This window comes from Uloborus diversus, unplaced genomic scaffold (genome assembly GCF_026930045.1).
Source record: "Uloborus diversus isolate 005 unplaced genomic scaffold, Udiv.v.3.1 scaffold_13, whole genome shotgun sequence".
NCBI classification, from domain to species: Eukaryota; Metazoa; Arthropoda; class Arachnida; order Araneae; family Uloboridae; genus Uloborus; species Uloborus diversus.
The window spans coordinates 5,496,746-5,516,036 of NW_026557987.1; the positions used below are offsets into that span (position 1 = coordinate 5,496,746).

The 19,291-nt window shown below is 30.3% G+C and overlaps 1 protein-coding gene across 1 annotated transcript in view; it reads left to right on the forward strand.

Moving 5' to 3' along the window:
* Positions 1-19,291, forward strand: part of LOC129232638 (seipin-like) — a 60,548-nt gene that overhangs the window by 13,033 nt on the left and 28,224 nt on the right. The window contains exons 4-5 of the mRNA XM_054866769.1: positions 7,214-7,281; positions 15,513-15,647. Coding sequence (XP_054722744.1) covers positions 7,214-7,281; positions 15,513-15,647 — 203 coding nt within the window. The remainder of the gene's footprint in view (positions 1-7,213; positions 7,282-15,512; positions 15,648-19,291) is intronic.

Here is a 19,291-nt window from a genome sequence, read left to right on the forward strand (position 1 = left end):
GTACACACACACATGCAGTTCTTACACACTACTACTAAGCTATGAAAATAGCTCAACTTCAACTTGTTCAATGATAAATTTCCAGTAAGTGACCGTATGGGCCCCCTTTCTTCCTCTACATTTATCCTCATCAAAGGTATTACGCATACAGCTTGAAAAGTTAGTAGTACGTTGTTGAAAACCATTAGAGATGTATTTATCTCCTAGTAATAATACAGTGATTTATACTTTGCAGTTAGCGTTTAAGGTTTAATTGAGATAAACTTCCTTTTGGCGATTTTAAACCTCCACTCCCTCAACTAGTACAGCTACAGTCCCTAAGAAGAGCTTACCTTACTTAAAAGACATAATTTGTAATTCTCTGGTGAGAAAAAGTTTACACGAGAACATAAAAAGGGCTCATTGCTATAATTGAAAAAAAGAAAAAAAAACAGAAAAAACCGCGACTTGGTGAAACCGCGAAAGTCGAAGCGCGAAGTAGAGAGGGATGACTGTAATTCAGAAATAAAAAATATGCATTAGTCAATGCAGAGTTATAAGACATTTTCTTTTTTTTTTCTGACCAATGTTTAATATTAATTTTATTTCAGCACTTTTAATATGATTTAAAATTGTTACATTACTAATAATAATAATGAATATAAATTTAAAAAAAAAAAATCAGTATTGATGCGTTAATGCATCATAAAATACAGTGCATAACTTTTTGGTTATTTTCTTTACTAATAATAAAGCTGAAAGTCTCTCTGTCTGTCTGGATGTCTGTGACGCGCATAGCGTCTAGACCGTTCGACCGATTTTCATGAAATTTGGCACAAAGTTAGTTTGTAGCATGGGGGTGTGCACCTCAAAGCGATGTTTCGAAAATTCGATGTGGATCTTTTTCTATTCCAATTTTAAGAACAAAATTCTCATAAGAATGGAAGAGTAAATTACGAAATTATCATTACGTGGGACCGTAACATGGGCACAAGCCAATTGGCGAGAAAATTCACCATACATTATTTGTAAATATACAGGCAAACCAAAAGACCTTTTAATTTTCTATTACGGGCAAAGCCGTACGGGTATCACTAGTTAATAATAAATGAACAAGATTACTATGATTAACATAATTTTTATATTGAAAATACCGTAGTTGAAAAAATAAATATCAAAATATCATGATATTTTCAAAATTAATATCAGATATATATCATGATATATATTGACTGATATATATCGGCGAACTCTGTCATCAATATTAGGAATGCACCAAATATTTGTTTGATATTCTCTTTGCTGCATATTGGGGAGACAAGTGAATATTCAGTTCGCCGAACCACTTATATATTTGGCAACCGAATAGTAAACAACTTCAGCTGTTTGACAATTGTGAAACATAAAGCTTTTTGATGGCAATGGATAAAAGTTACAGTACCGTTCTACAAATGAATTCAAACTGAGTCGCACTTGCTAAGTAATTTGAATGACAGTGAAAAGATTCATGTTCTTCTAGTATGGGCTCTATAGTGGCTAGTGATGTGGATCGGGTAAATACCTAGCGGGTAGGTAAATATTTTTTAGGTATTTGCCTGGGTATTTACCCAAGGCCTGGGTAAATACCCAAAAACTGGATATTTTACAAAAAAATGCAAAAAGTGAATGGATTTTTTTTTAAAAATCTAAATATAAAATAACTGGTAAAACTGACACATACCTATGTATTACACAGTTTAATATATTTTTTATTGAGAGACTTGATGAAATCATAAAAGAAACATGTCGTGAATCAAAGAATTTTTCTTTTCAATGTCATAATTGGAGAAGTATAACCAATTCAATGAAGAACTTCAGAATTTCAAAATCACAATCTAGGTTAGTCATATCCAAAATGAAAAAAAAAAGGAAGCATGAGGAATGTTTGGAAGAATAAACTGAGAAGTTAAGACTGTGATGCTATTTATTTATTTTATTGCTGTTTAAGTGATAATTTTTGGGCAAAACTTAACTGTTTTGTATATGGTTGGTTATATATACATAGTGGAATACATACAGAAAATGATTTTAGTTGAATATACATTTTTGAAATAAATACTCGGGTAAATACCCATTTTGGGTATTTACCCAGGTATATACCCTGGAAATTTACCCCTGAAAATAAATACCCGGGTATTTTACATCACTAATAGTGGCAAATCAAGAGTTTTTGTTATTACTACTTGTTTTATTTTTTATGAAATGTTCATCTGATTTTTAAAACCTATTTCAGACAATTTGGCTTCAAATTTTGGTCAACCATTAATACTGAATGTAGGGTTGCTTTAGAAAGTTTCAGGATGTATAGTTTTCAATTTGTAATATTTTGCTGCATGAATCAGTCTGAGGACTACAATGGCTAAGCACCACTTTCAGTCAAATTGTCTTTCAATCAAAGGAAAAAAAAAAAGATTGTTAGTTGCAGGGTTCGCCGATATATGTCAGTCAATATATATTATGATATATATCATGATATATATTGAATATTTATTTTGAAAGTATCATGATATTTTCGATATTTATTTTTTTTCAGCTACGGTATTTTCAATATAAAAAGAGCATATAAATCATAGTAATATTGTTCAATTATTATTGAAAATAACCAAAAAGTTATGCACTATATCTTTATGATGTATAGTAAATCATTAATATAACAAAGTAATATAATATTCCTTTTTTACTTGTATTTTATATTCATAAAACTATTAGTAATGTAACAATTTTAATGAAATATCAAAAGTGCCTAATTAATTATTAAATATCGCTAAAAAAAATGAAAATGTCTAATGACTGCATTGACTAATGTATATTATTTATTTCTGAGTCATATAACTATAAGTAGCTGACAGAAGAAAAATGAGTGAAACAGCTAATGCTAAATGAACTCCATTAAAATTGATAAATTAAATGTTATATATAAATAATGAAAGAAACCTTAATTTTAAGTCTACATATTGTAATTATAATATAACAAAATAAAGAGTGATTTGAGAATGCATTTGCTATTTCGAAGGCTTTAGTTTGTGCTAATTGAAAACATTGGATATGTATCAAAATACCAGACATATATATCAAAATATCGAGAAAAATATCAAAATATCGGATGTATATCAAAATATCGGATGTACATCGAAATATCGGATGTACATCAAAATATCGGATATATATCAAAATATCGGATATATATCAAAATATCGGATATTTATCAAAATATCGGATATTTATCAAAATATCGGTTATTTATCAAAATATCGGATATTTATCAAAATATCGGATATTTATCAAAATATTGGATATTTCCCAAAATATCGGATTTTTATCAAAGTATTGGAATATTTTCGAAAATATTATATTTTCGAACCCTGGTTAGTCAGCTTGAGTTGGATATTTAAGTCTAGTCTAGAGCAAGCATTGATATGTGAATGCGTAGGATTTCTCACTATATTCATCACGCTAAAAAAGTAGTTTTTTGCCAGAGCCTCTGTGTTTTATAGATTGTTGGGCCTTATAGATAATTTCTGATGGCCATTGATGTACAGGCGTCCCTCGTATAACATGATACTTCTACAACACGATTTCGATAGGACACGGTGCGAAACTTGGACCTAATGCTTCATGGTTTTGATATAACACAAATGTTATCTATAATAAAAAAATTTTGAAAAAAAAATAGAACCGACTTCAAAATTGCTCTAAAAAGTGAAAAATAATTTTATTCTTTAAACACCATCGATAATACTTTTAAACATAATTTTTGAAGTTGGCGCAAAAACGATAGAACAGATCATTCACCGCCATAACTCAACTACAAGTATAAATTTTACCAGGCCCAGTTTCTTCACTACCACATGCATTACGCATTGATGACAGCATATTTGAGTAGCGATATAAATGTTTCGTTCCTAACTTTGGATGATTTTTTGATAAAAATATGAACGAAGCATAGTTACAATGGATTTTACGTTTTGTTTTTGCGCCAACTTCAAAAATTATGTTTAAAAGTATTATCGATGGTGTTTTAAGAATAAAATTATTTTTCACTTTTTAGAGCAATTTTGAAGTCGGTTCTATTTTCTTTTCAAAATTTTTTTTATTTCATTCTTTTTAGTGTAAATGTAGATATTTCAGTAAAAGTAAGAAGTTACCTAGTAAGAAGTGCGGCTCTATATCACTGTATTGCTTTAGAAAAGCCTTTATTCAAAATTATCATTACAATTACTATTAATGTTACAGTTATATGGCACCAAACTTTTATAACAATGAGTTTCATATTGTCGCGTAGATGAAGATAGCGAAGACAATGTGAAAGCCAAATGAAGCGAATACTCGTTAGTCTCAACTCGAGATCTTAATTCAGAACCACAAATGAACGTTACATCTCCTTATATACAACTTGAAAAAGTGCTGGAACTTTCCAAACTTGAAAAGATACAGAAATTAATAGAGTAGAACAGTAGAAACGAAATTTTAGTAAAATTCACTTTGTCCTAGTCGGGATTTGAACCCAGGTTGCTCGTGTGGGAGACGAGAATTCTACCACTGAGCCACCGTTATCCACGGATAACAAGTGCGAACTTTGCTACAATATCATTTTAATCATTTAATAGGGAAATTTACTGTTTTTTGCCCATAACTTTTTTTCTAAAGAACAATTATGGTCAAACAAAGTAATGGGACCTAAGTTGAGCCATCCTCTATCCATTAAAAAAAGAATCATCAAAATCGGTTCACTAGGTGAGACGCTATGAGTGGACAAACAAAAAAAAAACATACATACAGTATGAACTGATAACCGCCTCCTTTTTGAAGTCGGTTAAAAAAGATAGAATTTCATTTTTGTTTAATACATTCTGTCAATGGTTGATAACTCTAGTAAGTTTTTACTTAGTATTTATGAAACTTGGTTTCAATATAACACGGTGCACATCCCTTGATTTACGTTATTTCTGATTCTCGTATAACACGGTTTTGATGTAACACGGAACACAGTTTCAATACAACACGATACATCATCAGTGCCCAATACAGGCTGATTTTGCTACCGTTTTTCGGTACCTTCACAAAAATCTTGTTTTGAAATCGGTACTTTCACAAAAATCACGTTATATAATCAGTGACTTCACAAAAACATTGAAAATTTCACAAAAATTCGCATTTTAAAATATAAAATTTGTTTCTCTGTTTAAAACAAAATTTACTCATAAAATAAAATTCTAAGCAGGTTTATATGAACAATCGCTTAAATAGAAAACTTTTTGTAATATTTTAACTTACTTTTAGCTGTTTCTCGCCAAAGTGTATTTATGTAATATTATCGCAATCTTTCAACATCTGTTTTGGGAAACCGTTTTTCTCATAATTTCCTATATTGTACACAGCACATAGCCCATTAAGCTGAAATTACGATGATATTTTTCGCACTTCTTAGGTTTTTAGCTCCCCCCCCCCCCCCCCCCATCCACAAAAAAACGAAATCTGTTAAAAATAATACTAGATGACATTTACACTTTTCGAACTAAAAATTCACTTGTTCTACTTCTCTTTTACAAAAATTAGGATGCCTCTAAAATTTCAAAAAAAAAAAAAAAAACTTTCCCAAAAATAGAATGATGCAATACTTTCACAAAAATAGGTAGCGAGAAAAAAAATCTTGGATTGGCCCCTGATCATATAACCTGATTTTTCTCATGCACATACATAATTAGTATTAAAAGTGAAAATGTTACTTTTAAAAAAGTGTCGTATAACACGGTTTCTATACTACATGGAACGAATGAACCGTGTTATGCGAGGAACACACCCCTATACTTTGGTCAATCTGACCTGTATCCGAATAATTATTACATTATTTGATTGTTTTGAAACCCAAATTTCTCAACTAAATGATTGTTTCAGCAATAAGTAGAATGTATATTTGAATAATAAAGGTCAAGAGTCTTCAACTAGTACATAGATTTTATGCAATGTTCACAATTTATGTCTGTGCTCAAATATACCAATAATCACTTGCTAATAATGTACTTGCCCATTATGTCCAGGGTTCGTATGGGTCATGGAAATCCTGGAAAGTCATGGAAAAAAAATAATTAAGTTTCAGACCTGGAAAAGCCATGGAAAATTAATATTTCCATTAAAAGTCATGGAAATTTATTTAAAGTCATGGAAAAATGTCTTGGGCAGAAAAAAAGGAACAATAGCTAAAAGAGGGCTAGAAATATTGAGTGGTTTAGTAATATTGCATATAACTTAAACTATCTCAAAAACAAATCTGAGTTTTGGAATCCAATTTCATCCGCTGCTGTAGCAGTCACTCGCCTTTTTTTGTAATGTGATTTTACTACTGGGGCATCACTAATTTTTAATTCACCATTATTTTCAGTACTTTTTATACTTTATATTCTGTAGTAGCGGACTTGAACGTTTTTGATTTTGCCACACCCCCTCAAAAAGTGTAATTTAATAGCACCCGAGTTCGTTTCAACTACTTGTAAAAACATTTATTATTAAATTTATCAGAGATTTTTGCTGAAGGCTTTAAAAAATGAAGACTTAAGTCAGGCAATAGCACATAGAAATAGGGGAAATCTAATACTCTTAAAACAGTGGTGCCCAACATACAACCCGCAAAACTGATCCTTGTGACTGAATTTATTGAAAAACGTGGCTTTACTTTAATGAACGAATATATACTATCAAGTTACATTGGTGATTAGATGCACTATTGACACCAAAGGACAATGATTTTATGAAGTGAATTTATTATTGGAAACTTAGTAATGATGCATTCAATTTTTGTTCCATTCATTACTATTCTTCCCTATTTATTAAATATTTGTTAGATATTTAAACATCAGTGTTTTGCATTCATTATATTTTTATTTTTCTTGAATTGATATGATAAAGACAAATAAGAATAATTTATTAGTTTCTACAGTGTGCACTGATATTTTTTCAGTCACAAGTAAGTGCTCCAATGAGGTAGTGGCACCCACGTAAAAGTTTTTATAATGCCCATTTCCAAAAAAAAGTTGGCATGTTTTGCATTAAATAGTACTGTTCTCTTCGTATAACAAGGTCATGAAAATTTTTATGAAGTCATGTTAAAGTCATTGAATTTTTTTATCCAAATTGAGTATGAACCCTGTATGTGGTAAAGTGTTTTCGTGGTTAAAATTGAACATTTCTTTTTCTTCAGGTATGTTCATGATCAAGCTGGACATGCTTTCGGATAGTGGCAAAGTCATCAGGTCTTCCTTCAGGCCGGTGAGTTTTCTTAGCTTCTTACCATTGTTTGTGATTTTTTTGGTTTAAATAAGATTTTTTTGATTTTTTAAAAATGTTCAAAAATTTTGTAGATGTTAATTACTTTACATTTATAAACATAATATATTTCATACAATAGATGAATCCGTTCAACTTACTTTTAGAATTAAGATTTATAAGTACGTTATAATGCTTAGATAAGATGTGATTTTGTCTTTTGCTTTGCTTACAGTACCTCAAAAATGATGAAATGATCAAAAAAATTTTTATTGCCGATTTCAAAACAAAAAACTATTCTGAACACAGGGGAAAAATTTCATTGCTTTCGTTCGAATATTTAAAAAGTAATGGGTGGTTTTAGGCCATGCTCTCTATGTGTTCTTATGCAAAAGAAAAACTTTAAATTGCTTTTTCTCGATGATGTTTTTTTTTTTTTTTGTGTTTTCGTGTCATTAGAATCCCTAAGAATTTTTTTCTATTAAAGATACAGCTTTAAAGTATTACTTTTTGCAATTGGGATAACAAACTTGACAAAACTGTGCATTGGATAAGCATTTTATAAATTACTCTAATGTTTAGAGCATGTTAAACCTTTAAAAATCAAATTAAAAAAAAAAACTTTGATTTTTTTACATAATTAATCACAGAATATTTTTGAATGAACTCATAAGCAAATGAATGCGCAGATTTTTAGAGATGATTATAGTAATTGTTTTGCAAAAAACGTTTTTTTAATTAGTGCAAAAATAAAAAAGCCTTAGGGGTTTTAAAAAATTGAAATTTTCCTCAATTTTTTGAATTTTTAAAAAAAGTAGGCAATATTTTTAAATTTTGAAAAAAAAAATATTGATTACGAAATAAGTATGCATGTTATGGTTTCAAAGAAATATAGAATTTATATAAATTAAAAGAAATTGCTTGAAAGGTACTGTGACCCCTTAAAAATAAGGTTTCGATGATCATGTATGTTTTTAGTGTAAAATAATCTGTTGAACAATTACTTTTCTGAACTATGTTAGTCATGGTGTATAAGAAAAACTCCAAACTTTCATTTTACTAAACTAATTTTGGAGCCAAAGCAATAGAGTGAAAATCCGTTACACACACAGAAAGAGGGATCTATGTAGTTTTGCCTGTTGAAGTTAAGATAGTGTAATGCAGCGTAGTTAAATTTAGAGCAATACATTCTAAAAAGGCAAAATTAATTTATAAAAGTAAAACCAACTGATTTTAAATAATGATTTTGTTTAAAAAAAATCACCTCATTCAAATCAATTGATTTAGATCAATGATTTTTTTTTTTAAATCGCTTGATTTAAATCATGATTTTGATCAAGATATAAATGAAGTTGATTTAAATTAACGAACCCTGCTTCTTTCTAATGCTAGTCATGAATTAACTCCTTTATTCCCATATCAGTCATATTTCTGCTGATTAACCAAATTATTTTTTCTTGAGATTTGTGTCCTTTTTCTTTTATGGTTGTTTCGATGAAACTAAGGAGAAAAATACTGTGCTAAAACTGAGAACTCTTTTTCCTGGATTAGTTTAATTGCGTTTTTATTATTTATGCATGTGTATTTATTTCAAAAATATTATGTACAAAATATAGTTATATTTGTGGATGTTAATTGTGCTTTCAATGACAGTTTAATTGCATCTTTTTTTTACGCTCACTAGGAAAAGAATTTTTTAATTTTTTAAACCAAATTGTGTAAAAACAATCCTACAAAAAAGAGAAGAATAAAATTACACCCAAACCTGTTTTTATTATTTATGTATGTGTATTTATTTCAAAAATATTATTTACAAAATATAGTTATATTTGTGGATGCTAATTGTGCATTCAATAACAGTTTAGTTGCATCTTTTTTTTTTTTTTATGCTTACTAGGAAATTTTTTTTTAAATTTTTTGAACCAAATTGTGTAAAAGCAATCCTACAAAAGAGAGTAGAATATAATTACTCCCAAACCTGTTTTTATGCCTTGCATAAGGACTGCATAAAAAAATTACACCGAAAAAATTGCACCAAAAAAATTGTTCGAAACATCACGAGTAGCTTTAAAAAGTTCTTTTCGCAACACAGTTAAAAAATATTTTTTTATGGGGTGGATAGGGACTGAACAAAAAAAAATCTTGCATAGAAGATATTCCAAAACCTTAAAAAAAATAACCTTTAAACGAAATCAAAATAAACCAAGTGGTGATAATTTTTGCCGAGTAGTTGGGACAGAATTCCCAGAATAAGGACTTTTTTGGGAGGTCACAGTGTCTTCCCATCCTATGTCGTCACTTGAAAATACTACGTCGCATTTCTTTTAAAAATAAATTCGTCAGTTGAATCCCAATCTGATTGAAAGTTTAATATACCACACAAAAAAAAATTTGCACAAAAAAAAGAAAAAATCGCATAAGAAAAAGACAGCATAAAAACAGGTTTGGGTGTGCACTTCATGCTTGGGACATGTATATGTGCATTACCATACATATTATGTGTATTAAGGAGGATTAAATTCTATGACGCACTGAGATAAATCTCAAATGTTGTTTGATAAACGCTTTTAAAATATGGTGTGGCGCTGTCACTGACTGTAGTATTGAGATTAATCTCAAAAGCAAAAACAAATACTTTTAGTTGTGTTTTATTAGTACAATACATCCAAGCCCATTTATCGCTATGTCGCAGGCACCAATAAAAATGTCCTGACAGGACTTCATTTCATTATAAGAGGTTGATTAATACACAGTAGAATTAAAGTTTTTACGCTGTAGCCATAAATTGTTAAAAACGGTTGCGACCCTGTTTTTTAGCAAGGAAAACTACCCGGCATTTCTGAAAGCAATAATGTTAGGGAGTACATTATTTGTGCCTACTTATATACATTGGATGAAAATTTATGCATGTTTGTTGTTATACAGGCGTCTCTCGTATAACAGGGTACTTCTACAGCACAGTTTCAATATTACAGGGAACCAAATTTGCGATTATTGTAACACAGTTTTGATATAACATGGTACGAAACTTGAATTTAATACTACAAGGTTTCAGGGTTGGCAAAAACCCAGGTTTTTCTAAAAAAGCCCATGGACCCAGGTTTTTTTTAAATAAAACCCAAAAAAAACCCAACTAAGTGCATTTTTTTTTTCTTTTTTTAGGGAAAATGTGGGGTACTTGTAGCATATTGTAGCGTAAGTATATGGACTAAGTGCAAAAATTTTCTTCGGGTAAAAAAAGCTGGAAAACTAGTAAAATTCAGCGTTTTCTGAAGAAAAGTATAAAAGACAAAAAAAAAAACCAAGAATGGTGAAGTTTCAGTTTTTTTAATTTTCATTATTATCATCAGTTAAGGCAAAGTTACTTCTCGAGTGATAAAATCTATTGTTCGTTTTTAATTACTACATTTTTTTTTTTTTTGCCTTTTACTTTATTGTATTTCATTTTGTTATGCAAAACTACTGTAGAACCCCAAGTAGTTTAAATCCCTTTTTACTGAATTCCAGCTTAATCAAGACATTTCTTTGAATTTTATGTTGCCTGTTTTTCTATTTCTGGGTACAGAGTAAGAAATGTTAAACTTTTTTGTAAGATAATGAAAATACTGTACCTGTTCTGTTTTCTGTCAACTGTTTGAAAAATCTGTTTATTTCTAAAAAATATACCTTGTTTATTCGAGATATGTGGCGTGTTGGTTTGCAGAAAATAATTCACATAAAAGTCTTTTAACTAGTTTCCTCTGTACAATTTACAAATATTGAAAAAATCAGACATGACAGGACTGGCTCAAGATAATTTGAGTTATTTATTGACCAGTTAAAGAAAAAAGTTAAATATATTTATTTAAAATTTTTGAAGTATTTTTTTAGTTCCATTAAGAGTTAAGAAATACTATTTAAGTTAAAAATTTATTTTTTTATGTCCATTGTATGTGGTGAAGGCCAAATAAAAAAGTTTAAATAGTGAAAGTATTTAAATCAATTAATTTTTTAAAAAACTTCTCAGAAAATTTAAAAACCCAAAAGTGGGCTAAATAATGGTTTTTTTTAAATGGGTTTTTTCAAAAAAACCCATTGGGTCCAATCCAATTGGGTCCAATTCGGCCAACCTTGCAAGGTTTTGATATAACACGTTATGTTTAAAAAAGATGGAATTTCATTTTTGCTTAATACATTCTGTTAATGTTTGATACCAACTCTAATAAATTTTTGCTTTGATTTTATGAAGCTTGGTTTCCATGCAACACACCACACATCCCTTGATTTACATTATTTCTAAGTCTCCTATAACACGGTTTAGATATAACACGATACATCTTAACCTGATTTTTCTCATGCACATATATAATTAGTATTAAAAATAGGTAAAAATGTTATTTTTAAAAAAGTGTCGTATAACACGGTTTCAATACTACACAGAATGAATGAACAGTGTTATATGTTACACCTGTATTATATATTACACCTGTACTCGTAAGCACCATTCCCAATTTTTATCACATTTTGAAACAGTTTTGCCTACTACACAACTGCTTATATTCATAATTCTTAGTTGGGTAGATGCATCAAAAAAGTAGGGAGTTGGTTAGAAGAAATGGGAGGAGGGAGCAGCACCCCTGAAGTTGAATTTTCGTTTAAAATTGGGCTATATTATTTGATTTTAACGTCATTATTTACGAAATGACTTTGAATCAAATCGAGACATTACCTCGAAATGGAGATGGATGGCCCCAATCGTCTCTCCTTCAATTAAATGTTCTGTTTTAATTTTTATGAAATAACATAAGAAAAATGTGAATAGTTCAACATAATAATATGTAGTGTAAAAGAGTTTTTCCTCAAGCTGAAACTTTTATATGAACTGGAATAAAACCAACCTTTATTTTATTAGTTGTAAAAAAAAAAAAAAAAAAAAAAAATCATGCTTTGTAATGGTCCTAATTAGTCCTTGAAAAAGCTTATTTTATCCTATAAAAGTCCTTGAATACGCCTTGAAAATTCTTTCTAATTCTGTGTACAAACCATGGTCAGTAAAAAAATATTTGTATGCATTTAAAATTGTTATGCTTATTTCACTTATTTTTAGTGCATATTTTAATGGTTATTTAGTGCATATTCGAGCCAGGTTCTGGATATTGCTAGCAGGGTTCCTTGATATATATCAGTCGATATATATCATGATGTATATCACAATATATATCAGATATTTATTTTGAAAATATCATGTTGGTTTGATATTTTCGATATTTATTTTTTCAGCTACGGTATTTTCAATACAAAAAATATATTATTCATTGTAATATTGTTCATTTATTATTAAAAGTAACCAAAAAGCTATGTACTATATATTTTTATGATGCATTTATACATCATTGATGTAACAAAGTAATATAATATTCCTTTTTTTAGTTTTTAGTCATAAAATGATTAGTAATGTAACAATTTGAACTCATATTAAAAGTGCCTCATTAAATATTAAATGTTGGTCAGAAAAAAAAAGAAAATGTCTTATGACTGCAGGGGTCTGGCCAGAGGATATTTGGGTCCGTTAATGGACCCTTCACAAAAATCAGATCAACCAAAACGGACCTTTCACAAAATCCCGATCAACCAAAATGGACCCTTCACAAAATTCTGATAAACAAGAACTGATCTTTCACAAATTGTTTATTGAAAGAGCAAATCTGAAAGCAAAATAAGGCATATTAAACCGATAATTTTTGAAACCTTTTTGAAGTCAAATTAGAGGGATCAGCTATACAAAATCTGCTAATTTTGCAAAGGAAAAAAAAATCACTCTTGCACTCTTGCAAGCGATAAATTGCTACTGCGAAATAAATATAATGCTTGTTGTTTGTTTCTTGGAAAGAAATTAACAGCTGAAAATAAGTTTGGTTTTAAATAATTTTGTTTGTTTTAACACAGCTAATTAGCAGCAGTGTTGTTGTAAACTTTTCTGAAAAGGCGGTAAGCACTTTTCTCCCTGCTGATGATTTAATAAACTACAATAATATATATCAGAGAAATGAACTTAGAACTGCAAAGGGATAGTAAGGGTGGGGAAAAATATGATCGCTTCAGATAGGGTTACCAACTTCAAAATTAATCACCATTTAGCATCTGGCGTTAATCCTTTATAATGACTTGATTAGAAAATATTCTCATCAATTTACCAGCTAGTCAATATTTGCGTTTTTATGGTGCTGTACAATGTTTAACTGTTATTTTGGGAGAAAATTATATGGGTTTGATTTTTCAATGCTAACAAGGATGATTAACTTTAAATAAACTGTTTTACTTGCCGTTTTTTTTCTTTAGATGTCTACATTTTGAAAAATACAATCTTTTAACATCCGAAAATAATATCAAGAATCATATTATAATATATATAAGAATCATATTTTGTTCTTTTTTCAAGCTAACTTCGCTTTATTAGGATGCAAATAAATGAAAAGTCTCTATTTTTGTTAGAACATGCATTTCAAGTTTTTAAAGCAAAATTCCATTTTCTTTGAGTCAAAAATTAAAATGCTGAATCGATGGTATAATTTTATTTTTGCTTCAACTGTGTCCACAGATATTAATGATATATTTTATCATAGGACTCTAAAATGCAATTTAAAAATAATTTAATCAAAAATATTTCTTTTACAAGCCGTTTTTATACCTTTGATGCCTTCACTTTGAGAATTGCGATCTCTTTGCATCCGCTATGGGAATCTGATTTTTTGAATTTTTGATGTTTAATACACATTGTTAAGAAGTAAACAAATAAAATCTCTTTTTATTTTTGTTAAAATCACGGAATGTATAAGTTTTAAAGGGAATTCTGTGCTTTTTAAGAGTGTCTTGGGTCAAAAGTTAAATGCTGAACCCTCGTCTGAATTTTATTTATTTATTTTTTTTTTTTGTTACAATTATTTTAAATGCTGTACAGAAACATTTCTAGTATAATTTAACATAATGTAGAATGGAGATAAATATTGCTACTTGAGGGAGCGATTTCTCCCCCCCCCCCCGCCAAATACTAGAAAAACACACCAAAATGATATTCTCAACATAGAGAGGGAAAACACTCTACTTTAAGTTTAAATGATGCAGTTTGTGCCTACTCTAAATTCTAAAATTTCAATTTAACAAAAAAAAATTTTTAATTTAATTTTTTTTTGCGAAATTATTTGATTTTTCACAAAATGAATTCACTTTTCATAAAATTATTTTATTTTTCACAAAAAACGGACCCTGCGAAAAATCCTGGGCAGACCCCTGGACTGTGCACGGACTAAAGCATATTTTTTTATTTCGGAATCATATAACTGTGTGAAAGCGGCAAACTGAAGAAAAATGAGTGCAACAGCCAATGCTAAATCAACTCCATTAAAATTGATAAAAGATTTAAATGAAATATTAGATACAAATAACGAAAGAAACCTTAAGTTTAAGTCTACATGTCGCTTTAATAATAATACAAGAAAATAAAGAGTGATTTGAGGATTCATTTATTATTTTGAAGACTTTAGTTTGTACTTAAAATACACCTCCAGCTCAGTTATTCCATCCGAGGACTGCTGTTTCGTGCTTTTTAGCACTCATCGGCCCCGAATAGGAATCACATGAGCTGGAGGCGAAAAATCTCTTAAGGGAGCCAAGAGAGCCAAACAAACTGGTAGCTAATGCAGAATTAGCACACCAGATGAGCGACCGATGTGATTCCTATTCTGGGCTGATGAGTGCTAAAAAGCACAAAACTGCAGTCCTCGGATGGAATAACTCCGCTGGCGGTGTATTTTAAGTATTTCTGCCTTAGCCCTGGCTTTAGGGTGGTAACTTACTACAAAATACCTTAGCTTTGCCATCAATCTTTGAGTTGAACCGCACCATTGCTGGGGTCGCTCATCTGGTTTGCTAATTCTGCATTAGTTACCAGTTTGTTTGGCTCTCTTGGTTCCCTTAAGAGATTTTTCGCCTCCAGCACATGTTGTTCCTATGCCGGGCCGATGAGTGCTAAAAAGCACGAAACTGCAGTCCTCGGATGGAATAACTGAGCTGGCAGTGCATTTTAAGTATTTCTGCCTTAGCCCTGGCTTTAGGGCGGTAACTTACTACAAAATACTTTAGTTTGTGCTGATCGAAAATATAGGATAGATATATCAAAATATCGGATATTTTCGAAAATATGATATTTTCGGACCCTGATTGCTAGTCTCCAGTGACATGGTATATTTTTGTTGCAGGCCCTGCTCCATTACAAGACTCCATTGTTCAAGATCATTTACACCTTATTCTTTGCTCCGGGGCTCCTCGTTGGATCTGTGGAGGAAAAGCAGACCCTCGTCATTTCGCTGTTTGAGAACTTTGTGGAAGATGGCGTAAGTATCTGCTGGTTTTCGTTCTCGGAATTATGTCGTCCTTTTCGAGTTTCTCTCGTAGCATTTTTTGGAAAGATTTGGAGCTGCTGTTAGGGGCCATTTATTGATTACGTGAGGATGAGTTTGGTAATGGGGTTGTTTCCAAAAATTTAAATGTATTTTTTTTCTGAAAGAGCATGCCTAAAAACATAGGATCTGACCATTTTTTAAATAATTTGACCAAGTTTAATGTTAGAAAAAAAATTACTTAAATCAGTGCGCTTTCAGTGTTTACGCTTCTGCCGATGACATCACAAATGATGAAATGCCATTCACAGAACAAAATATTTAATTTGCATCTTTACTCACGTGTATTGGCAACGATAGGGTTGATAGCAAGCGTAGAGCACAATATTTAATTCCCTTCTTGATTATCATAACGTGGAGACGCAGTAAAAAGATGCGCCAAAATGCATCATTTGTGACGTCATAAAGACTACGTCTTGTTTGAAAAATTGGACACATTAAAAAATAACTGTTGGGGAAATGAAAGTATTTTCTGGGTCCATGTTATTCTTATTGTCTATATATATATATATATTTTTTTTTTGCTTATTCTATCGATTTCAGTGACTAAAAATAATATTTCTGACTGAAGGAAACAACCCCATTTTTGACCCCCCTCCCCTTGCTTAAGGGTACGTAAGATTTTTCAAACCCCTCTCCCTCTATTCTTACGTAACATTCAATTTCGTTTTTCAAAATAATAAAATGTTGTTAGAAAAGGATCAGTTACGCTAAAACTCTCAGTTTGATGTAAGTCAAAGATTTTTATTTTTCAAATATATTATGTGTTGCGATACTAATTAATAACAGAATTAAAAAAAAATACCAAGCACTTTTCATAATGCACTCAAAAGAACAAAATAACTTTTCTGGGTCAGAAAGGACACTTTAAGAATTCCTGTAGTTTTTTGAAAATTCCAAGAAAATGACACCACAAACGAAGAAAAGTGTGGCTCAAGTCATGAAGAGAATTTCTTATCATTATCTAGCTTTCAATGCTAACTTGGAGTGTTGAAATTTGCATATTTTTCTTATTGGGAAAGTTGATTTTGAAATGACTAGAACCGCACTTTTCTTCGTTTGTGGTGTTATTTTCTTGGAATTTTCGAAAACTACAGGAATTTTTAAAATGTCCTTTCTGACCCAGAAAAGTTATTTTGTCCTTTTGAGTGCATTATGAAAAGTGCTTAGTATTTTTTAAAAAAAATCTGTTATTTTATCCTTTTTAGTGTAAATGTATTTCAGAAATAGAATAATTTTACCCTCACAAAACTTCACCTTATTTTTCATATAAATGCTCGGTACTAAAAGGGAAAAAACTAGAGACGTACCGAGTACTCGGTAACTACTCGGTACTTGGCATACTCGGCCAATTTGCCGAGTACTCGGTACTCGACCAAATTCTGATCAGATACTCGGCCAATACCGAGTAGTTGCAAAAAATTGAATATTGTCGAAGACAGATACTAAAATTTATAGAAAAAAGAGCAAGCATTATATTCTGCAATCATTTACAATTAAAATTTATAAGTCAAATTTTAAATTTTGAGAATAATGAAGTTTGTAATGCTTCAATGGAATAAATCTTTATTTTAATGTCCCCAAAGTTGATAAAACTTATTATGTAAAATTATGCAAAAAAAAAGTACAGAAAATATGCAATTTTTATATTAAAAATGGATTTTTGTTGCAAACAAAAATTAGTTATAAAAAATTATGAAAATACCTTTGCTTGAAAAATAAAAGGAAATAAAACAACGTTTAAAGCACAGTGCAAGAACACTGCAGACACGTGTTTTGGCATTACCAGGAATTCCCTTTTCAATGCACAACATGGGAGCTCGTGGATTTAAAGGCATCCGACAAAAGTCGGATTTTTTTGTCGAATGTCTTTACATTCTTTAACTCACATGTTATGCACTGAAAAAGACGTTCCTTGTAATGGGGGGGGGGGGCAGAAACACATGTCTGCAGTGTTCCTGCACATTTGTTGTATTAAAATTATTTAAAAAAATTAATACTGCAAAAAATATGTGTTCCGCTTAAAAATGAATCTTAAGTTCTATACATATCTTATAAGTATTAATTAACAGTTTAATTTTGTAAAAATGTTTACTAACAATGTCATTTGTTATTTTAACAAGAAAAGTAGTGTTTAATAACGAATAATTTTATAAAAATTAAATAAAAACTGAGAAATAATTTAAGCAGTAAGAGTGACCACCCCTAAACCAGTGCTAAAGAATTTACCATAGCTTTTCAATAAATAAAAATTTAACTTGCCTCCCTAAAAGGAACCTAAAATAATTTAAGAAACGTTTGAACAAATCGCAGTGACGATGATTGCTTCTGAATTGATTACGTTATTGGCATATAATTAAATCCATTAGTAATGACCTACTATAAATAACAAGCACATATTACATGCAATACACATTTTTTTTTTAAAGAATACTAATGACATAATCCATTGTCATGTTTATTTCAATCTTAGTCATGAGAGACAAAAATTTTGATCGAAAAGTCCCTCCTTGTGGCTTGTCACATTTCTCCCCCCGAGCCCTTCAAATATTTAGATTCAGAAGAGAGTTTTTTTTTCACATACATACTTATTAACTTAATATACTTAAAATTATTATTTTTTTCCCTTAAAATAAAAATAATAATTTAAGGGCATAAAGGAATGTTAGCAACATTCTTACAAAGGTTTAAGGAAAGAGCATGCAAAAAGTATTATGTTGTAGAAGGGGAAAAAAAGATTAATTTTAATATAGTATCAATACTGTTTCTTTTTGAAATAAAAGAAACTTCCATTCTTCTGCCAGGCTAAGCCCAGAAGTCGTATCTGCGCTTTAAACATCAAAATTGAGCTATTGTCACCAGGTGACTCTTTGTGGCATTTTTTTTTTTTACCCAAGTGCAATGTTTTATGAGAGAAATGCTTTTGAAAGAAATGCAGTGTTAAAGTATATTTTGTTTAATTGTTAGTAAACCTATAATACAAGCTGTCTTACATAAGAAAAAAAGTATAGTACTGTGCATATACTTATTGTGCTAATCAGTCAAAGCTTTAGTTTTTAAAATGACAAGGCACTCGTTTTTAACCCCCGACACAAAGGAAGGGGGTTATAAGTTTGACTTGTCTGTGTGTGTGTGTGTGTGTATCTGTCTGTGGCACTCTAGCGCCTAAACAGATGGACTGATTTTGAAAAAAAAAAACTGAAAGCAGAGTTGATCAAGGGTGTTCTTAGCTAGGTTGCATCTTTGGATGACATTCATAAACAAAGATATTAATTAAAAGCCTCTGGAAGGTTTTTCGCAATTAATGCAATGAAAACGGTTAAAAATTTTAAAATTTAATGCCAAAATTAAGAGGAATTTTTTCCTGCGTCTGATAGAACGTGTTTGCATAGCTGCCAACTTGTAAGATTTAGCCTTACATTGTAAGATTTTTGGAGGTATTGTAAGTTTGTAAGATCTTATGGCATAATTGTAAGGTAATTAGGTTTTAGATCTCTGGTATTGCTTTTTTTCCAATGAGTTGCCTGGTATGTTGCTTCAGAAGAACCAAGAAGCTGCAGATGAAGAGCCTAAGATAA